Source organism: Mesoplodon bidens (genome assembly GCF_964165515.1).
Source record: "Mesoplodon bidens genome assembly, chromosome: 1".
NCBI classification, from domain to species: domain Eukaryota; kingdom Metazoa; phylum Chordata; class Mammalia; order Artiodactyla; family Ziphiidae; genus Mesoplodon; species Mesoplodon bidens.
Window position 1 is genome coordinate 23,700,374 of NC_138176.1, and position 23,147 is coordinate 23,723,520.

Consider the following 23,147-nt stretch of genomic DNA (forward strand, 5'->3'; position numbering starts at 1 on the left):
TAGTCCCTGGCAAACACCATCAGTGAATCACTAAAAGACCCCTCAAATGATAGCATACTTCATCTTACAGAAATCTTGAAAATAAAGTTAACCTTACAAATAACTTTTTTCTGGTCTTTCTGCAAAACTTTATTTTTAAATCATTCATGTTACAAAGAATTTTCTTGCTTTCAGTCTTGGGATAAAATCGTACAATAGAAATAGCTGGGACTTAGGAGCTGTCCAGGGTCATAGCCAGAAGCTGAACCCCACGTTGGTCAGGATCTTACAAATTAATTAATATCATTGACCTGCTGTCTCTTCACCTGTAAAAGATGATGGGGAAAACCTTCTTCCTAAGGCTATGTAGAAGTCTCAATAATAATTCAAGTTATCCCAAGTATATAGAAATAGATGTTATGGTTTTATATTAATAATAAATTAACACTATTTATTGAGTACTTATTTTTGCAGAGTACTGTATTGACGCTGCATAAAGGCCAGTAGGAGATGGTCTTTGCCCTCAAAAAACATATAATCTGGTTGTGGTGTTTCAAAGTTTGGTGGTAGCAGTGGTGGCAGTACTGTGGGGTGGGGGAAGTGGGCAATGCTGGGATCTCTGATCAAGTAAAATGCATAAATGCCTTTATAGAGAGACAATAGAACGTTTCTAAGCGCTTGGACTTTGCAATTGTGCAGCCAGACTATTGGTTTCAATCTTGCTCCATCACTTGCTTACTATATGGACTTTGAGAGGAGACTTAACTAAATTCTCTGTCGCGTCTGTGACAATGGGATTGCGTGAGGATTAAGTCAATTGAGGTAATGCACTTAGAGAAGTGCCTGGTGCATAGTAAGGTATTATTTTTCTTGTTATTCTTTTTATTCTTAACAATCAGAGTTTTATAAGAAATTTAAAGCAGGGATAAATTGTACCCAGTCAAAATGACCCAGGGAAGCTTCATAGAGGAGGTAGTCTTTGGGAAGGACCTTGAAAGATGGAAAGGACTGAACTCAAGAGATTATTCCAAGTACTGAAGCACCAAGGAAGGAACACGAAAGCCTTGAGGGCTTTGGGATGCTGAATAAGTGGGAACAAAGATCAGGTGTTTCCAAGTCCATTCTCTGGTTTCCTGGAGGTGTGCCTAGGTCTAGAGGATGGCCAAACAGGTTGGCCACCGGCCTCTTTTCTGCTTGGATTCCATCTTTTTTCTTTATTAGGGTTTCATAAAATGTTTTTTCTTAAAAAAAAAAAAAAAAAAAAGGCACTGCTTTTAAAAAAACCCAGATATTTGAAAGTCAGTGTCCTGAGCATAGGATACGGAGGTGGAGGGTGGAAATATGCCAGGCTGAGCCGTTTGTACTTCCTTTGGTGGGCTCGGGGAAGCCGTGGAGACCTAGGAGCAGAGGTGGGATGGATTCAGTGTCACTTGAGAAAGGTGACTCTTATGAGAAAGGATTGAGTAGGGCCCATTTGCTTTTCTGCAGCTTGTCCTCCTAATTCATCTGTCGAACAGACATTTACTGAGTTCCTGGCTACTCTGAGCTACTCACAAGAAGTGTTCTCAGCATGGGATAAAGTCTCTGCCTTCATGAAGCTTCCATCACTGGGGAAAGCCAGGCAGGAAGCGCATTAACAAATGCCACTTTCTGAATGATGAAAAGGTCCTGAAGAAAATAAGAAAGTGTAAGAGAAAAGCAAACTGTGAAGCACCTATGAGGGCAGCCCTTAAGCCTGAGACCTGAACAAAGGCTGCCAACTTATCTCAGAGCATTTGATGATCAGGACTGGCTATTTCTTTTTTTTTCTTTTCTTTTTTTTTTTTTTTTTTTTTTTTTGCTGTGTTGGGTCTTCGTTTCTGTGCGAGGGCTTTCCCCCAGTTGTGGCAAGCGGGGGCCACTCCTCATCGTGGTGCACGGGCCTCTCACTATCGCGGCCTCTCCTATTGCGGAGCACAGGCTCCAGACACGCAGGCTCAGTCATTGTGGCTCACGGGCCTAGTTGCTCCGCGGCATGTGGGATCCTCCCAGACCAGGGCTCGAACCCGTGTCCCCTGCATTAGCAGGCAGGTTCTCAACCACTGCGCCACCAGGGAAGCCGAGACTGGCTATTTCTCACCAAGAAGGTTGGCCTTTGGTCTTCGGTGAATGGTGGTGACACGTGGCAGTTACACATAGCTCGCTGAACTGGAAAACAAAGTCCAGAAGCATCCCTTGTAGTCATCCTGATGGCCAAGCCACTGATGGATGTTGTCAAATGAGCAGAAAGTAACTGCTTGAAATTGGTTGAAATAAGTTTACTGATTATTTCATCTAACTACACAGTCCAGCCTGTGAGATGGCATCCTGAACTTCACCATCTTCTCCTACGACAGCTAAAGTGACTTGTTCCCTTTGAGTTTAGAGGTTAAAAACAACTATGCCTGATACTCCATACTGAACTCTGGGTTTGAAGGGATGTGGCCAACTAGTTCATCCCTTTACAGCATACTGTGCTTCTAAAGGAATGCTATCTTCAGGCAGCATATTTTGCTGTAGTGTAGCCTGATTTATTAGAAAACACTCCTCAGGGACTTTGTTAGAAAGGGGAGCATCATAGATCAAGATAGCCAGAGAACTAACCCCACTCTCAAATTCTGGAGGCAACTTGCATTTCATACCTTTTTTTCCCCATACCTCTCTCTCTTCCAACAGTTAATTAATATGCCTGGTTTTTATTTAACTGATTGTCATATCACACGCCAAAAGTGGTTCAGATTAGCTTCCTGAATTTGAATCTTATTTTAAGTGGTACTTAAGGATGCCTTCCTGTGATGACGTCTGGTTTAGAGCTGGGATCCAGCTGAAAAATAGGGATTAAAAAAAAAAAAAGTGGCTAATTAGCTGAAACTGATTTGGCCAGTGGGCTTGGCCAGGGAAACTGATATAGCAAAGGCATCCATGAATCCATAGTTCCATGTGGGAAAGAAAGGCCATTCCTGATAACCACAAAAAATGAAACCCACCAGTGTAAGTTCCAGATGGCAAGGACAAATGCCAAGTTGGGAAGATCTGGAAAATGTATCCAATTAATGTTCATACTTCATTTCACAGCTGGGAATTTGGGGAGCAGTACGCAGATCCCTGGGAGGAAGGGCTGGCAAAAGGGAGTGTGTTACTGGGAGCACACTGAGATCTGAAGGAGAGACCTCTGCAGCATAGATATGTACTATGCAGAGTTACCAAGGGAACAAAATAAAACTGCAGTTTGAGGCAAAAGCCCAGACTTAGACTGGGCCAATTTGGAGAGAGTGAGAAAATTCTTTGGCTTCCAACCATTGGGGCTGTCCCTGATTCTTCCCCGTTAGATCTGGCAGTATCTATCCTACATCTTTTGGCAGTGTAATTCGAAACCTGATCGCCTGGCATTATTGAGCTTCCTAGGATGACTGGCTAGGTGACTGGAGTACATGTAGACTTACATGTGGATAATCAACTCTAGTTTGAAGAGTAAAGGAAGAGAATGCCGAGGGCTGACACGATAACTGAGTCTTGGAAATTTTCTCTGTATTGATTTTAGCCATACTTGTCACAATAGTGTTAGGACTGGCAGAATCTAAGGGTACAAATTCACTCTCAGCCAGACTTTCATATGCAAAAGGCAAGGCTTGTGTTAAGGCTGTCACTCTTCAGTGACTGTGATGAGGAAGTAAAATATAGGAGGTATAAGTTTCCCATTGGCGATTGTTCCTAAGTTAGCTCTAACTGCCCAATTTTTTTTTTTTAACTACTAGGACAGGGTAGTAGACTATGAGGGAATTCTCCTTTCACTCATAGAAAACTTGGCACGTTTGGTAGGGGATCAGTTGGATTGAGACAATTGCTGCAATTTCTTTTATTAAGTTGAAATTAGCACATTCATATTGGGATGGCTAGAAGAGAAGGAGAAAGATACCTGGGGGAAAGAAGACACAGTGAGGAAGAGAATTTGATGCAGAACTTCCACCTCAAGTTCCTTTCCCTTCCTCTCATCCCCCCTGCAGAAAATAAAAATAAACTACAATTTAAAAAAGGTAAAAGGACCACTGCTTGCAACATTTCATGTCTCATAAGCAGGATTGCTAATGCCTTTCCAGGGACCATTCCAGCACACTGCTGCATTCCATTAATTGCTTAGCAGATGTTCAGCAGCCTTCTTTTAAAAATATTTGAACCAGAGTATGTTGCTGGTGGGAGAGGCAATGCATAATTTGGTTCATCTCCAAGGAAAAAGAACTGTCTCCTTTCAGGAATTTACTAGGCTTCTTTTGTTTTTCAAACTCAGTTCCCTGTTTGCTTTTATGGGAACACAAGGTAAGCATTTCCAGATATCTGGATGTCATTAGAGACTGGATTTCATTTGTTTCCCCCACATGTTCTATTAGGGAATTCATTAACTTGGTACCTAAGTGGAGCTAAACATTGAACGCAGTCCTTGTTTTGTTTTTAGCTATTCCTTTGCTTCTCGGTTTCTGTGCAATTCCTCTTGAGGGCCTAATCACTCCTGACAGCTAGGTTTCTAAATCTCTCTTGTAGAAAGGAAAGATTTCAGACTGTATGAGAATAAGGAGAGGATGGAGAGCTGTTATCAAGAAGTTTGAGGGAGGGCCATACCCTGAGTGGCTCTCTTTGGCTTTTAGGACCTTGTGGCAGCTGGCGCCATGTTTAGCAGACAAAGGGAGTAGTGCTCAATCAAGCTGGGGGCTGGACTGGACATGCTGGTGTTTTGACTGAAGTGTACCTTTGCTTGTGATATTCCCAATTGGAATATTTCTCCCCCTTCTCTACTTTTCTCCATCTCTTATGTCTCTGTATTTTAAGGCTCAGCTCAGTGCCAACATTTGCATGGCATCTTTCCGGAGATCTTTACCTGGATACCATCTATCCCTTGTAGAACTCACACGGATTTTTTTAAACTGTATCTGTCTGATCATCATCATCACCTCTCCTATTTAATTTCCTGAGGATACAGTTCACCATATCTTTATAGTGTCTCCGTCATTGTACCTAGAAGAGAACCTGCCCATAGCATGTGCTCAATAAATAGTGCTTTCATAAATAATTAGATATATAATTAATTTATAACCTGTAGAGTTGCGTTAAAAATTCCATCCCCCCCAGTTAACCTTTGGAGTCAGTGTGTTCAACTGTGAACCTGTCTCCATGTCATGTTACTTCTTACCATGAGTGAGTGGAGCCCTGCACTCAATTTATCCAGTAAGCATCCAAGGAAAACCCATCTCTGTGCTTTCTTTATGTCAGGTATCCTCTTATGATGTAGGATAGTTGTTGATACACACATTGTGGGAAATGGGTGGGTGGAAGGAAAATTAGAACTCTGTGTCCCAGAACGAGAGGTCCTAAAGACAATGGGAGAGGGACTGACCAGAGGAATGTTGCTGAAAGAGAGAGAAGCAAGTTTAACTTATTAACCCTTATTTTACTTCTCTGATCTCTGATATCATTTCCAGAGCAGCCTCACTTCATGACAGAACTCAGGGTCTCACGACTTAGATTACACTATGCTTACCTGATCAAACAAACCAGACCTTCTTCACATCTTTTGTTACGTCTCCCTTTTTTTTTTTTTTTTTTTTGTGGTACGCGGGCCTCTCACTGCTGTGGCCTCTCCCCTTGCGGAGCACAGGCTCCGGACGCGCAGGCTCAGCGGCCACGCTTCACGGGCCCAGCCGCTCCGCGGCATGTGGGATCTTCCCGGACCAGGGCACGAACCCGTGTCCCCTGCATCGGCAGGCGGACTCTCAACCACTGCACCACCAGGGAAGCCCACGTCTCCCTTGAGTTCTGTCCTCTGCATGCTTTTCCCCTGGCCTGCCTTTATTTATTTGTTTGTTTTCTCCTGTATTTTAAGAGCTGTGATATAGGGATGACTTTGGGAGAGTTTTTCCTGCAAGGCTCACAGGAAGGTTCAGAATCTATTGTAGAGCATTTGATCTCTGTAGGTACTTACAGCAGAACAAACCTGAGCCCTTAAGAAAATATCCCTAAAATACCACTAGTTTTCTCATTGCCCCTGGTAACTTGGAATTTACTCAAGGGCACAGTCCATTTCAGATTTATCATCTTACTTCTCACATGACTCTGTGCCTCATTTTGCAGTGATTCCTTTAAAGCTATGGTTTGTCCAGGGATATGAAATGAACTAAGACCCTCATTCAGTGCACACTGGCTAGACCTGAGGCCCAAATACTAGTGGCCCTAATTCTAAATGAAGAGGATGAAAAACATGCCATGCAGAAAGTTCAATAAATGAACTATTCGTATTGAATAGGAATTCACCCAAATGAGAGGAAATAAGCCTGCCAGGTTGAGGGGCGGTGCTGAGCAGAAGCACAGCAAAGTGACATCGTATGGTTTATACTTGGTTTGGGCATCTAGACACCTACCCTCAAATATTCCTAATTGGTATATTAACTGAAAGTAAAATTATGAGCAGAGGAAAGAGAGAAGGATAAAATTCAGGGAAATCAAATATGCCGTTACTTGATATGTCATTAATATCATGCACTTTGTTCCTCATCCATGCATGATGTGAGAGAACTCTCATTAATGCATGTTTAATATTGCAAAGTAGGATACACATGGAAAAGGGAAGAAGCGGCAGATGAAAGGATTTTCAAAGACAATAGGTTTGGACACCAGTCAGTAATCCTTTCTCTTTTCACAAAGTATTTACTCATTTTATAAGAATTTTTCAACCCAGGTAACAAGAGATGGTAATTTATTTGATAGAGCTGGAATCCCAGGAGGAGGAGCCTCTTTTTTAGTTGCCAAAGAAGCTAAGTTTCATGGCCATGTCGGGTTGGGTGCCATAAAACATACAAGTGAAAAACCTTAAGAGGAAGCTGGGAATAGGGGATTGACACTCAGGTGAGGAGCCCAGGACCCCAGACTGCTTTAAACTGTGAGCTTTATTTTATCATCTTTTACTAGATTGCCAGGTGAAGGGAATCTGCTGACAGGTAATAAATTAAAGACCTAATTGCTGATACAGATCTTTTAAGCTACATCAAACTCTATATCTTTGTTCCTGTGAGCATGCATGATCAGGAGTAAATTCAGTGATTATACTTTGGAGTGGGGGTGTGGGGACAGGGGGAAGGGGGCTGGGGAGGAAGCAGCTTAAAAAATGTGTTGATTCGGGCTTCCCTGGTGGCGCAGTGGTTGAGAGTCCGCCTGCCGAAGCAGGGGACGCGGGTTCGTGCCCCGGTCCGGGAACATCCCACATGCCACGGAGCGGCTGGGCCCGTGAGCCATGGCCGCTGAGCCTGCGCGTCTGGAGCCTGTGCTCCGCAACGGGAGAGGCCACAACAGTGAGAGGCACGCGTACCGCAAAAAAAAAAAAAAAAAAAAAAAAAAAGTGTTGATTCTTCTTTGGTAGAATAGATGAGGGCAATAAGAATAGAAATTAAAGACTGAGCAAGCAAGGGACAACACTACATCTTATTTGAGGACACAGACCCTAACTAGATGGATTCATACTAAATGGCAAACAACAGCACTTAGAGATTTTTTGCATTTCTCAGGGGTTATTTATTGGGTAAATCAACCAAAACTTGGCTGCTGAGACTTCTACACAGAGACTGGAAGAGCTGGTGCTGACTGGTTCCCTCAAAATATTTGGGATAAATGTCAGCCTGTTCTGTGGTTGGAAAATCTCTTTATAACCCAGGGTAAGCAATCCCTGCTATAAAGCAGTTGTTCTTAAATTTGACTGTACGTCAAATCACCGAGGAAACTTCATAAAAGTAGAGATTCTTCAGGCCTCACTGCACATCCCCGGAATCAGAATCCCAGTGAGAGATATCCAGGAATCTGCATTTGTAACAAGTTCCCCAAGTGATGCTTATGCAGCCAGGCCTTTCACCAGTCTCAACCACTGCTCTTACAAAGCATTCCACAGACAGAAAGCCATCTGCATAACAAGGAAAGGTGCTGAGCTATCTCCAGCAATAAATCTGATTTACAACTCAGGGCATCCACTAAAACAGAGACATGCATTAAAAGGGAAGAACCCTTGATATTTAGTGTAGGAGGAAATTAGTAATAAACATTAAAATCTAATTCCTCCGATATTTGGAGCTTACTTAATTGGCAGAATGGGTGGATGACAGTGGGAGTAGGGAAAAAATGAAGCCTGTCTCTGAATGTGGAATATACTCTATCCATAATCTAGATGAATGGCAAAGGCCAGCCAAGAGCTGTGGCCGTGAAGCAGTTGAAAAATGATTAAAGTGTGAGCCAGAATGTTAGTGGCAGGTAATTGAATAGCCATGAGTTCTATGAAAGTTAAACAAATGATATTATCTCGATGTTATTAATGTGCTAGTGTGAGCAGAAAATGATACATCCGCATCTCACTGTTATTTCTGCACATATTAGAGAATCGGGGTGTTCTTCTACTCTTAGCTTTCCAGTAGGGTCACTGCTCTTCTGGAGTTTTGGATACTGATGATAAAAATGTGAAAGGTTAATACTTCTCAAAGGAAGAGCCTCAAATCTCAGGTTGAATTAAAAAAATTTTTAACACCCAGTAACTGCTCTCAACCCCTCGTGTCTGTCTAGCAGTTGCCTTGTTTAAGCTATTATGTTTAGGAAAACTGTCCTTTGTCAAGGGTATGTGTGGGTTTTTAATAAAACTGTTATCTTGTATTATCTTGGCCTCCATGGTTGCTGCTGACTGGTTCAATTTCTTTTTCAGGTGTAATAAAAAGATATTATCACAGAGATATTAGAGAATTAATATTTCCCAGCTTCAGTTGCTACCTCTGGATATGTTATAAGTCAACGTGAGAGGGGACAAGGTACTCAGAATTTCAGTCTAGATCAAGATACATCATGAATTCTGCCCGACAGTTTACATTGAGAAACCCCTTCCACTTGAAGGCAGAATTAGCATGAGTGCAGAAGCTTTAGAAAATTCACTATAATCTAAGCCACATCATTATAGATGCAGATGCCAAATCGTAGAGTTGTGGAGCTCAGAACTGTAAAGTAAAATAAACTGTTGCAATAACATTTTCCATTTAGGGATGAAATTAGTGCTAGTGGAATTCTTCCACAGCCAAATACATTTTTCTGTCTCTTTAGTCTCTGGTTGCCTTATTACCTACACAGTTACCATTTACAAGTCTTTTGCGAGTAAAGTCATGCTAGTAATATTTTTCCTTCCTTCTGTTTTTCCCCCCAAATCATTTTTTTCCTCTACAAATAATTAAGCTGTTTCACAGACACGTGTACCCAGTGGTTTTTAACAGTTATTAAGCTTTTATGGTATTATAACTAATAACAGGTGCTGAGATGTTAAACATAACATCCAATGTGACTAAACAAATGTGATACTTTCATAAATATACCAGCAATGAAGTTGCTCTTTAGATTCTAAAGATTCTTTCTTCACCATTTTTTTCTAGGATTTCCTGGGCCCATAAAAAGGCATGAAATGACTATAGGGTAATTGGCCTGAGGATGCACCTAGAATCTCTCGGGCAGAGAATGGTCAGGAAAGAGTGATCAGATGAACAGTTCAGAAACAGGGTACAAGCGTGCATCAAATTGGAAAGAAGCAGTAGTTTGGATGCAGGAGGTACAGTTCCCCATGGGAAAGGCAAGGCAGATAGTCCAGAGAAATTGGCAGGAGAAAATGAAGGCAGGAGAACACATACATAAAAATGAAGGCAGGAGAACACATACATAAAACAAAGAAGATACCAGAATCTAGGACAAACTACCTTTTAGACACCAAGTTTCTTACACCTACAGTGACCAAGACTGTCAGGCCATATCTGTTGTGTCTACATAAGTTTTCATAGCATTCCCTTTCATTCTTAAAGTGTCCTGGTTTGGAAAAGAACATTTATGGTCATGTTACTTATACCCTGGCACCCTGCCAATGGGGACAGAAGTCCATACCAAGAATTTGATACTATAGAGCCCAATAGTAAGAATTACTAACTGGATGTTTAATCAGTTGGAAGAGAAGAGTTTTGAAGAGAGGAGATGTTAATAAGCTATTGCTATGTAACAAACCACCCCGAAATTCAGTGACTTAACAATAAGCATTTATTATTATGTATGAGTCTATGGATCAGCTCGGTGGTTCTTCTGGATTTATCTGTGCTCATTGTGTGTCTGCCGTCAGCTATGGATTCTTGGGTAGGGAGCTCTGCTGATCTCGACTGGGCTGCCCCCATGTTGTGGGGCAGCTGGCTGTAGGCTGGCTCTAGAACAGCCTCAGTTGGGATACTTAAGCTCTCCTCCACATGGTCTCTCATCTCCTTCAGTGGGCTTCCCTGGGCTTGCTCACACGTGGCCATGATAGGATTCCAAGAGAGAGAGCAAAGGTGTACAAGGCCTTGAAGCTCACATCTGGAGCACCATCACTTGTGTTGCGTGCCATTCAAATCAAGTTCCAGTGCTAGCCCAGATTCAAGGGGATGAGGAAACAGATTTCACCTCTTGGTAGGAGAAGCTTCAAATTCAAGGTGCTCGAGGCATGGGCACAGAAAGAAGTAGAGAATTGACCCAGTCACGCAATTAATCTAGACAGGGCTGAGCACTCTTAGGGGAGATTTGAGATGCCTTTTAGGTAGTTTAGAAAATTCTTCTGAAGTCATAAAGGGATTGAAGTACTATTAGCAATCAAGGGATGTGTTTTTGTTTTGTTTTGTTTTGTTTTAGTGACCCAGAGTGTATAAAGTTCAGGCACACTCTAAAGATAAGAACTGGATGTTTTATGAGTGACAGTAGGAGGGGCTTACCACACAGTACTCTCGAGCTGGTATGCATAATAATGACCTGTGTAGCTTGTTCCACACGTAGATTTCTGCGACTCACTCTCAGAGAGACTGATATATTTTGTCTCAAGTGAAGCCTAGGAAACTGCATTTTCACAAGTTCTCCAGGTGATTCTGATTCACCTGGTCGGGAGATTATACTTTGAGAAACGCTTTACATAGTAAACAAGATACATTATTGACTTGCCACCCTAGAAAACCAAAAGGCATCCTTCTCTTCCTGTCTGTCAATTACAGTGATAAGTTTGGTCTTTGATGTATCCACAGTTGTCATTATTTGGCCAAGTGACCTCAACCTGAGGTGACTAGGTGTTCCTGAAGACTCATCTTCAGTTTAAAACTAGTAGCCATGGGCTTCCCTGGTGGCGCAGTGGTTGGGAGTCCGCCTGCCGATGCGGGGGGCGTGGGTTCGTGCCCCGGTCCGGGAGGATCCCGCGTGCCGCGGAGCGGCTGGGCCCGTGGACCATGGCCGCTGAGCCTGCGCGTCCGGAGCCTGTGCTCCACGGCAGGAGAGGCCGCAACGGTGAGAGGCCCGCGCACCGCAAAATAAATAAATAAATAAATAAGTAGCCATGCTTCACTAGTCATTAGAGCCTTCCCTGGGAATTCCCATCCAATCTGGCCTGCAAGATCATGGCTTTATGATCAAGAGGCTGTAGCAATCCTTAAGACTTATGATTGGGTTTGGACTTGAACTGAAGGAAGGGCTATTAGCCAAGTGAGGGTGCTGTGTCGTAAAGGCCTGTCAACCCTTTCTACGATCTAGATAAATGTTCTCCATGCCATTCCCATTTAATTTCTGAAAAAGAGATTTCAGCCACATGGATTTTATGCTCTTCAAGGCGTGTAAGTAAAGGTTGGCTTGGGTGTGCTTTGGAGACAGGAGAGGAAAAATAAAAGCAAGTTATGACAAAGTTGAACTTGCTTTTGTAACTTCTTGATGGCACTAACTTCTGGATTAGAAATGCGTACGAGTTCAAAGTTCCAAGGTCTTAGAGCAGGTAGAAGTCCTCCAAGAAAGTCCCTTTGATAGAATGAGAGTCAATACAGCCAGCAATAAGGGTATTTGTGGGGCTTCACCAGGTAATGCTGCCATATTGTTGACTTTAAAACTTAGAAATAACCCAAAGGGGCAAGGCTGCAGCAAAAGGGGTTAGTGATGCTCCAGGTGAGGCATTCCCTAAAGTGTGTTGTGTGGGACCTAAGTTTGTAAAGGGTCTGTGCTCTAATGACTTTGTGAAGCTCTATGGTGGAGTCTTATGAGTTTCTTTCCTGAAGAACTGCTATCAACTTTCATATACTGAATCTTCAAGATGGGGAATGCCATATATACCATTTCCCAAAATTATCTGACCATGGACTCTAGTCATTTTTCAGGGCTTGTTCTCTATAGAATATACTTTCAGAAATATGAAAGCAATGATTTGATAGTTTTAAAACTATTGGGCATGTGCCATGTGCCAGACACCATGTCAGTGCTTTATAAATTTCATCTTATTTTATTCTCACAACTTGCTAAAACAGGTACTAGTTTTATCTCCATTCTGCAGACGAGAAAACTGAGGTTCAGTTTAAGTCATTTAGCTTGTCAGCAAGCGTCCAGGTAAGAATCTGATTTCAAAAAGGGACCATATCAGTTACCTCACCCCAAACATGGTGTTTTAAGTTCACTCTTCTCTCATACACTTTAGCTGTGACCTTGTATTTAGCACTCACTATGTATCGATCACTTTTTACAAGAAGACTTGTTATTCCTGTAAGCAGCACTATTATTATAATCAATCTGGGTCCTCTTGAATAGAATATAATAACTCAGTGCATTTCTGCAGGATTGTAGAAACGATGTATGCCAGCCCCAGACTTAGAATTGTCAAGTCACATGCTGTACCCCATGACCATGCTTTACTGTGTTTGTGAACAGTGGCAAATAAACCACTCAGCACTTGCCCCTTCTACCTTGTTTAGGCTGCAGTTGCAGAGGGATTAATTTATGCTTATTGCACACAGCAAGCTAAAACCCATTTATCACAAGTTTTCATTCCCCAGCAAAACACACAAACCCACCTACTAGTGCTGGGCAAACTAAGCCATGCATCTGAGGCTGTGTGGAGCAATGGCAGTCCGGTCTATACTCAGGCACAGGTCAGCCAGCAGAAGCCACCCACGGAACCCAGAGGGCAGTGGTACTCAACTTCTCACCGCTGCTGCCTGCTTGCCTGCTTCTTGCCACTAAGCAGTGACTAAGTGATGCAGAGATAGGGGTGGGGCTGGGAGCGAAGAGCACACATGTTAGAACTCAGGATACAGAAGCTCATTTTCCCAAAGTAATATGCTAATTATTTAACACTGTTAACGCCACCTGTTTATGAATGATGATTTTTTGAGTGGGAGTGGTTTAGAATTGAAAGACCTCAGCTTGTGATGGGTAGAGACAGGAGGGGGAAGGGGAGAGAAGGGAAATAGTGTCCATTTGCGTGTTTGCCTTCTGTGTCAGTGAGAGCCTGGCTAGAGCAATTTCCTCTCTTTAGTTTTCCGTTCATTTCAAATGCCAACGCTTTCAAGGAGCCTCGGTATTCTTCCTGGTTGCTCCATAACACTGATATTCTTCTGCGTCTCCTACAAGAGAGTTTGGCTGGGGATCAGAAGCTCAGCTAATCAAGCTAACCTGCCTCTAACCATCCTTACAGTCTGGAGCTCCTCCCTGAGCCTCCCTTTGTTCCCTGTCACATTAGGGGTTTGCATTAGAAGATTACCTTTAAAATAGCTTTCCAGTATTATTTCCATAAGTGTGATGACGGTATTGTGATAATGTCCAGAGAAAGAGAGTGAGAGAGACCTTATTTTTTTTTTTTGCGGTACGTGGGCCTCTCACCATTGTGGCCTCTCCCGTTGCGGAGCACAGGCTCCGGACGCGCAGGCTCAGTGGCCATGGCTCACGGGCCTAGCCGCTCCGCGGCATGTGGGATCTTCCCGGACCAGGGCACAAACCCGTGTCCCCTGCATTGCCAGGCGGACTCTCAACCACTGCGCCACCAGGGAAGCCCAAGACCTTATCTTTTAGAGTTACAGGTGAAATTGTATGATCGCTGAGATTTACTTCAACATAATCCAGTGTTGGGGTTTGTGGGCACTGGACGGGGGTAGAAATAACATTATCTGCGGGTTGATGGTTGTTGAGGGGTGGTGGGTGCATGAGGCTCCACTTCTCTATGCACAACTACCACCCATAAATACACACATATGCATATATATGTGCGTATACATGTCATCAATGTTTAAAAGTGAATGACCTAGGATTCTAACTGGTCCTTTGAAAACTTAATAATATTTTGACTTTGTCACTTGTTAAGTTGCTTCTTGTGATCTACTTTTACCCTTCATCCCCATTCTCAGAAATATCTTTTTAAATTTCAGATATCTCCTGCTGAAATTAGCCCAGGGTTGAAGTATATAGAAAATTGTGTGTATGTGTGTGTGTGTGTGTGTGTGTGTGTGTGAGAGAGAGAGAGAGAGAGAGAGAGAGAGAGAGAAAGAGAAACTTGGTTTAAGTCATAGTTCTTCCATTTACTATTTCTGAGTCCTTTGGAATGACACTAACCAGTGAGGCCCTCACTGTTCGTGTCTGCTCAGTGACGATCACCACCCCACCTTCCATTGCTGAAAGTCAATTGCAATAATGTCTATGATAAATGGAAGGTGTTCTTTCCCTCCTGCCTTCCTACCAATAGTGGTATGAGTTCTGAAGTATTTCTGGACTCCTTTGCACTGTATTTGCCTAAGTAAATGAAAGAGACCTTAATTTTTCAATTTTGAGCTGGAAGCACATTTGCCTTGGGTGTTCCATTCAGTGAACCACTCCTGTCTCGTCACACACTCATACTTCACAGCTTAAGCTCTGCTTTACTCACAGAGGAGAGAGAATCACAGAGGTTGCTTCATTTTAGTGCTTTCTAAAAGCTGATTCTACTAAAATAACTAAGCCTGTTTTCTGAGAAAAAGGGCTTGACTTGTGTTTTTCACCCAAACTGGTACATGGGATAGGCTTTCCAGTAATGGTTACTGCGTGGCTGGGATATAATTCTTCAGTAACCAGACAAAGCAGAAGCAGTCTCAGGTCTTGTCTGAAATCATCAACATTGCAGTCACCTATTCTTGAATTTTTTACCTGGGTGACCAGAATGTTGCGCTCTTGGCTTTCAACAGAGAAAAGCCACAGAAAATGGTGCTTAAAGGTCACCTGAATTTCTGGGTATCAGGCTTTGCTCAGATTGATGGAAGGTAAAGGTCAGCATCCAGGCTTCTAAGGGGTTCGTGTGGCTTGCCTTTTATGCTGGAGCTATGCTATGTTTGCAAAATATCACTTTTCTAGTGGGTAAAAATTAATTGCAAACAAAGTCATTAAAGTAGAGCAGGCTTGACCCTGAGATAGAGAAGGAGGGTGTGGAGGCAGAGAGAGATGTTCCCCAGAGCTGCACGCCGCTACAAGCAAAGTTAAGGAGGGAGAACCTTTTATGGATGCCAAGGCATCTGTTGGGCCCAAGTGGAGAACTCACTGCCTCTGAGAGGCTGGCACCTCCTGGCGCGAGCTGTCAGGACTTGGGCAAGTTATGGAGACAACCCTGGACTGCACATTCCTCCTCCAGCATCAGAGGAGCTGCCCTTGTAAAATATGCACCTAGCCATCAGTTTCCAAGTGCAAAAAATGTAAGCAACCAGTCCTTTCTCTCATATGACAATTGCTGGGATAGGAGTTAGAGGGGTTGTATAATTCATAAAAATATTCCTGTTGATGTTTTTTCTGGTTTTCTGCATTGCTTAGTGGGAAAAGCTTTCATTTAGAGTATAGGAAAATGTAATACTTATATTATTATAAATATTGATTCAAAGTAATAATAGCAGTAGCAATAAAAGCTAAGATTTATATAAAGGTCTTACTATGTGCCTAGCACTGTTATCAGTGCTTTACATACATCAATTCATTTGATCCTCACAAGCACCTAATGAGATATGCACTTTTATTATCGTATCACCCTATCAGCCACATGAAGGTGGAGTAATTTGCCCAGGAGCTCACAGCCAGCACATGATAGAGCAGGCCTTGAATCCAAGCAGTCTGGCTGCAGAGTCTGTGCTTTAAATTTTCCACTGCGCTTCTTGAACGGGCCTGCTGGAGCATTCTGGGGGCTGGGACAGGCTCAGATGCATCTGCATGTCAAGCCGTGTGACATGCATCTTGTGTGTACGTCCCACGTGGTTTTCCGGGACTCACTGTGCCTCTGTGTGAACAGTGCAAGCCTGCCGCAGAGTCACGTCCACCTATCTGCCTGCTCGTGACCATGACCATGCCTTGCTTTCTCCCCTAGCCCCGCTGGTGGACCTCACTCCAACCCATAGTGGCTCCGCCATGCTGATGCTGCTGTCTGTGGTGTTTGTGGGGCTGGCGGTGTTCGTCATCTACAAGTTCAAAAGGTGCGTGTCCCTCCGTCCATGTCTCCCCCCCTCCCCCTTCTCCCTGACAGGTTCAGAAGCATTTGTCTCAGCGATGTACGTGGCCCATGCACAGCAGTGATGGTTTCTGTTAATGTTTTAGGAAGATCCCGGGGATTAATGTTTATGCCCAGATGCAGAATGAGAAAGAACGAGAGATGGTCAGTCAAGTCAGTCACCCTGAAAGCAGGCCCCATGTCCCTCAGACTGAACTCAGGCGGCCTGGCCAGCTGATAGATGAGAAGGTGGAGTCCCAGCTCATAGGTAAATGATTCCTGGTAGCCCTCAGCTGTTCAGCCTGAGTAGTCTATGGCTGGCTCTCTCTCTAACCCTTTCCTGGCTTGACGTAACCACTTTTTCTGCTCTAACATCCCTGAGAGAAACAGCTAAGATGCCTCTTTCCCTGCTTCTTTCCATTAGAGAGAAAAAAAAAACAACCTTTCTTGCTCCTATTGTTTTTTTTTTTTTCTCTTATGCGTTTATTCCTCTTTTTTTCAAAAACCCTTGCTGAAACATTGGGCTTCAAGTGTTCATGGTCAAGGAGCAAAGTGTTTGTTCCAACAATATATAAGAAGGGCAGGCCTCAGAGGCTGGATCTGCTGGTCTGGAGGGCTGGGCAGGGTTTGAGGGTGTGTAATGATCAGAGCAAGCTGTGGCGGCATCACCTGGAGACAGCTCTAAGGAGGGCACACTGCTCCAGAACATGCATATAAGAAAGACAGACTGATCACCCTGGGATTTTTAAAAATCTAGCAGTAATCAGAAACTGCCCCCCAGGAAACATGGAACCTGAGAATTCAAGAGCCATGAAGTTGGCAGAACTTATCTCAGGAGTGGGGTTTCCTGAGAGAGAGTGCTGGAGGGTTAGACTGTGACAGAGCAGATTGGCAGATTTCTTCCTCCTTTTCACCTGGGCCCTACCAGGAGTCTTAAAAATGGATTTCAGCATAATTCAGTAGGGCTCACTCTCTGTCTGGGGAGGAAGCATGGGAAGCCAACAGCGAGGTATAGAGAGTCTCAGGGTCATTGCTAAGTTCTACTATTTATTGTGGAGGGAATTTCCCAGGAAATTAGACAAACCCATGGGGCCACCATTGTGATCCATTTCTCTCCTTGTTTCCTCCTGTCTGATGGCCCTAGGACTTGAAGCTGTAAATGTTCCCATCTAGACCCTGCATTGCTGACTCTGATGGATAAATTATTATATAAGCGTTCATGCTTCACTCTGATGTGATAATGCCAAATCACCTAGAACGTCCTATGACTGTTAATCTGGTACCTGGGGGAAAAAATGAGTACTTAAAGGGAAACAGAGCCCTCTCTTTAAATGAACATGGGAACGTTCTGTTGGCTATATTAAGGGGAAATTTAAATGTGCTGCCTGGCTCATATCAGAGGTAAAAATAACAGCGGCCCCGCATCTGGTGTCCAGTTTTCACAGTGTGCTTCCTTTTATTTGGGGAGACGGTGAGAAATGCGTAATTGCTTTGGGTTAAAAAGAAAAAGGCTTTTCTGTCTTCAAGTCCAGAGAAGCGTTCACCCTATTTACTTCTAAAGCTGCTAAGTGCATTTTTGTGGGTCACTTGGTTTTCAATCCCATTTCCATGGGGTATGAAGCACAGCCGCTGTTTGCTTTATTAAAGTAGCAATCCCTCCTTCGCCAGGAACAGCTCCCAGCACGTTACACCGTCTCTGACACCTTTGCGTTGCCAGTGTCATTAAATGAGTAAGTGTTACACGTTTTCTCTTAGGAGAGTAGCTTTACCCTCCCCTTCCTCCCCTTCTACTCAACCTGGTGACTCATCTCTCCGATTGCAAAGAGCAAGACACGCCACTCCACCTTCAACGCCAAAGCGGGGATCTGCCGGGGCTCAATTTGCCATTTAAGGAAAACCCCCAAAGGCTACAGGCGACCTGCTGATCAGGAAGGAATTTCGCTCTTGTCAAGTGCAGCCTTCTCCATGACCACTAACTTTGTGTTTTTTTTCTTTGTTGTTCTGTTTCCTATTTTGCCAGGAAGTATTTCCATAGTTGCTGAGAATCAAAGCACAAAAGAAATCCCTACCTATGTAAATGTTTGACTGGAGGACGCCAGTAAAAACAAAAACAAATAAAATAAAAACAATCAATATCTAAACAAACAAACAAACAAACACTCACTGCATCGGGACTTTTTAATTCTTCAGACACAGACAACAAGGGTTTTTAGCTTTAAGCCTGTGCATGTGGACAGTACCTTGAGAACATGCTTGGAGGGGCAGTGTACAGGTGCTCTATTTTAATGGAAAAAACACTCCCCTCCCCCTTTCTTCTCTCTCTTTTTTCTGATTGGTTGTGTTTGTAGAAAATTCCTAACCTATATAGGCCAAGGAACTCTGCATGTATTTTTGGAAATATTCTTGGCTCTAGACTTAACAGCTATTTTAGCACTACAGGCTGATGGGTGGATTAGCTACCCCAGCCCTTTTCACAAGACACAAAGACATGCACAGGAGTTTGAAACCCTGGGCTGTTTCTCTGTTCCACTTTACTCGTTGCCATTTTTCCCTTCTAAGCTATCTTCGGGAGCTCTGTTGGCCGGCAGGGGCCACAGGTTGCCTTCTCCAATCTGTATGGCCACAGGGACCAAGAAGCAAGTTCAAGTTCCATGGATGCAGGCAGGATAGGGAAAGAAGGAAGGCAGTCGGGCAGGAGTGTCAAAAGTGGACCTGTGTTTCCTGTCCCCCCCTTCCCATCACGACAGCTTCCCCTTGTAGCTTTCCCTACTCCTGCTCTGTGTAGAAAACAGAATCCGTTACCCGCATTCTTACCTTCCCATTTGTTTGCTCTCCACGTGTGGTCATGATCTGTCAATGTCTTTGTGTCTCTTCCTTCCAGTCCCCAAGTTATCCTTCAACTGCTCCTGCCTTTTCTTCCCAAACATGTTGCTAGATTCTGGACATTCATCCTGATGTTCTTTAAATACTGGCCTCGCCTCTGGCAACCCTGCCTCCACCACCCAAAGCTAATGATCTCTCTGTCAACTTTGCACACGCCCATGCATGCAGCCTCCATACACACTGACCAAGCAGCATCCTGCCCTGCAGGGTTTAGCTTCATGTATTTTTTTTTTTTTTGTATCCTCCTGTAGACCTGCCTCTTCCAAATATCCTTGCCTTTCCCCCCTGGAAACATATAATGTGTGTGAAAGAGTTGAGATATGCAAAGCAATTCAAACCTGGCCCATGTACCTTAGAAAAGAAAGCATACAGATGAATAGTGGTTTTGTCACACCTTAACAAAAATCTGCAGTCAGATTCCAGAAGATTCCTGTGAGAAATGTTTTGAATGTGTTACTATGTGGCAGGGCAATTTCCTCCTGTGATGGTTGCTATTACCCAGTATTTCTCCTCTCACAGTAGAGTGAAAATATTTGTAAAATGGAACCGATGTTAAGCCGAAGAAGAAGCAGGTTAATGGATCTGATGTTTGAGTGTCAAAAAGTCTTGAGAATATATGGAGGTCTTGTCTTATATTAGGATGGGATTGTGATTATGTAAGATGACCCTAGACTTCTTACATGTGTGCTCTCTGATCTCTGAGCATAGTATCAGCAAAGGAAAATTTAATAAGCATAAAGGAGAGGGGTTATCAGACTCAAGCAGATTGGCTCAAAGCATGAAGAAATCCCAGTTCTCCCAGGGCCATCATGAAAGAAGGTCCAGAGAAAGAGGGAAACAAAAGTATGCACAGCAGGAGCCCTTGGAGTATTATGGATTGGATAAAGCCCACTCTAAAATGTAGGAGAAAGTGATTTCAAAAGACCACTCAGAGCGCAGCCTCCTACTTGGCCATGTCCCCAGGCCAGTGTCAGGGTATAACAAGGCCCTGGGGACAATGGGGGTGCCCTAACGATGCTGACAACCACTGCCCTTGTGTAGCTCAAGTAGGGGAAGTGTAGCAACACTTCAGTCAGAAGTTAATCAAGCAGAAGATTTTATGGTTGAAGATGCTCGGTATGAATCTGGGAAACGGATGATGCCTAAGGCAGCCGTCTATTTGTAGAACTCAAATGATCCCCAACCTGCCAGGCTTCCTATCCCATAGGAAACATCCTCATTGAATCTCTTCAGTTGGAGCCTCCCAAATTTAATCTGGAAAACAGAGTGTTTGGAAACCAAAAGAGGCTCATTCACAACAGTACAGGGAGTCCTCAGAGTTGCAGTTCCATAATTTTCATTGCTAAACTATGAAAAAGGGAATAACACTCAATCTAGCACAGTGCCTTGCCTAGAGTAGGTATTAAGAAAGTTATTTGTTGAAAGAATAAATGAATGAATACATGAGAAGACACAGGGAAGAAGGGCTTGTAAGTCCTAACCTAAAATAGAGGTGGACATGAGATGCCTGGCGTTTTGGAAAGTGATCAGAGATGGCTGGCTCTAGATTCAGCATCTCCAGGGTCCTCATGTGCCTCTCCTCAGAGCTCCCTCCCACCTGTAGGAGACGAGTGAGGCAAAGTACTGCTCAGAGGGGACCTTATTGTTCTTATGATCTAGCTCCATGTTTCTCAAAGCGTGGTACCCAGACCAACAGTATCAGCATCACCTCGGACTTGTTAGAAACACAGATTTTGGGTCCCACTGACCCCAGACCTACTGAATTAGAAACTCCAGGGTTGGGGCCCAGCAATCTGTTTTTACAAGCTCTTTGGGTGATTGTGAAATACACTAAAGTTTGAGAACCACTGTACTAGGCCATGCCAGCTCAATCCCGAAGAGAAGGTAGTAATGAGAAGCTGCCAGTGGGGGGGACCCAAGTGCCTACCTACTCAACAACAGCAGGTGCAGACACAATGAGGAGTTTAGTAGGCTTGAGGCCAGAGGAATGGGTGGGGAGGGATGGATGGGGAAGGTAAGATTCAGGGCAAGCTACAAATCTGATATTGCAATGTTTTCCAAAATCTCGGAAGGCAAACTGCGTGCTCTACCCTGAACTACCCAACCAACATTTTCTCCTTTGCCTTATTTTTAATTGGATTCACTGTCCAAAATGCAGAGGTTTGCTTTGCTTTTTTTCAGAAGTTCCAAACAGCAACTTTGAGAGGAATGGGGTGCTTGGCAGCTGTTCTGTGTTTTCCAGGATTCCAACTGAGCATTGAAATTCCCTCATTTGCCAACTTATTTTTATAGGAAGCCAATTTAAAAAAAAAAAAAAGAAAGTTTTCTTATAGTATTGAACTACTTCTAATTTTAAAATGACTTTTTTGATGTATTTTTTGTTAAATACTATGTAGTGTAATGTATAATTGCTCTTGTTTATTGCTTTTACAGTCATATTTATTAAACAGATAATGTCTCTGAAGTCTATGCCTCAAGGTGTTTATTTTATTCCAAACGTCGGTGTTCAGTCCAGATATAGAAGCGATGCATCTATAGGGTTTCATAAAGACTAATTGCATGAGACTTTAGTAAACACTACAGGTTTGAGGGGTTTGGTTTTTGGGGGGTTTTGGGTTTTTTGTTATCAACATAGGATATATATTCTACTACCTGAATTCTAACCTGCATTTCAGGTGACTGTATAATATCTGCCACTTTACTGTTACTTTATTCTATAATATTTTAAAAAATCATTCCAAGCTGGTTACATTGGAATGAGTAACATTCTCACTATTGTTCATTCAAAATGAGAAATTATTGATGTGGAACAAACCCATTCAAATTTGTTCAGAAGCTTGTAGTTACTGAAGGACCAAACCTGCATGTAATGAACTGAAACTTGGGGAGTGGAAAGAGCTCAAATGCTAGAGTAATAATGGCTTTGATACTGGAATCAGGACAGTGGAGTTCGCCTTCCAGCTCTACCAGCTGTGTGACCTTGAGCAAAGCTTTAGTGTCCTCATGCATATAATTTGAAGGAAAAGGACACCTTCCAGCTCTGGTATTCTGAGTGGGTGAGTCATTCCCAAGAGTCCCAAATAGCTGATTTAAACTTGGTGGAAAATAAAGAGGTGGACTGGATCCAAATCCTTTTGGCCTTGTGGTGTCTTTTCTTGGTCAACATTTTGTCCTTGTATTTGGTTGAAACATTCATGAAGGCACAAAACCCTCCTTAGCCTTTTCAAAGACCTGCCAGGCTTGGAATGGCATTGCCTCATTAGGACGGTCTCAGCACGCAATTGGAATTTCTATTGTTTTTTAGGTGGCCTTTCACTTTTCCTTTCCCACAGACTAAGTCTTCCTTCCAACCCATCATTATTTTCCAGGCCAGAGCCTATACTGCTTTTCTCCATCAAGAGCAGCTTATCTCCTGTGTCACTGACGGTACAGGCAGTCAAACAAGTCATTCCTAGGGATTGCAGACAGAGGGGATTTAATTCAGGCAATTTGTTGCTTGAGTAACTGAAGAGCCAAGATGCCAAATAGGGGAAGGTGAAGTGACTCCAAGATGAGCATCAAGAGGAAGGCTCTATCTTCCCTGGGCTGGAAGGACAAAGGGATCCCTAGAGCGCAGGACCCAGGACCACCAGATGGAAGCTGAAGTCAGGGAGGATGTGTCTGGCAGAAGCTGGAGCCACAGAGGAGACATGGCCATTGCCAGCAGTGCTGCCCAAGCAGAGAAGAGGGGGAAGGGGAGCTTGCTCCAGGCCTCCCATCTCCAGCCACTGTTTCCCAGCCCAAGCCAGTGAGCAGTGGAGCCTGGGAAATGTAGTTTTCTGAATTACTAAGTAGAACAAGGAGGAGTGGGAAGTGGACTTGAGAACACAGATGGGTGACTGGCACAGCACCTCTCTCAAGTTCTGCCCACGTCAAGTCCAACAAACCTCCTTCAACCCAAAGGCACTTATTAACTAGTCGGTGCTCC

General features: G+C 43.5%; 1 protein-coding gene across 7 annotated transcripts in view; it reads left to right on the forward strand.

Annotated features, from left to right (window-relative positions):
• SORCS1 (sortilin related VPS10 domain containing receptor 1) overlaps positions 1-21,617 on the forward strand; it is a 575,706-nt gene extending 554,089 nt beyond the window's left edge. For 2 of the 7 annotated variants that reach the window (XM_081221930.1, XM_081221933.1), the window contains 4 exons: positions 16,178-16,283; positions 16,405-16,565; positions 17,966-18,027; positions 18,318-18,403. In XM_081221930.1, the coding sequence (XP_081078056.1) occupies positions 16,178-16,283; positions 16,405-16,565; positions 17,966-17,997 (299 nt within the window). In that variant the 3' untranslated portion in view covers positions 17,998-18,027; positions 18,318-18,403. The other 5 variants (XM_081221934.1, XM_081221935.1, XM_081221932.1 and 2 more) reach the window with 5 other exon arrangements.
• Positions 21,618-23,147: the final 1,530 nt, after the last annotated feature.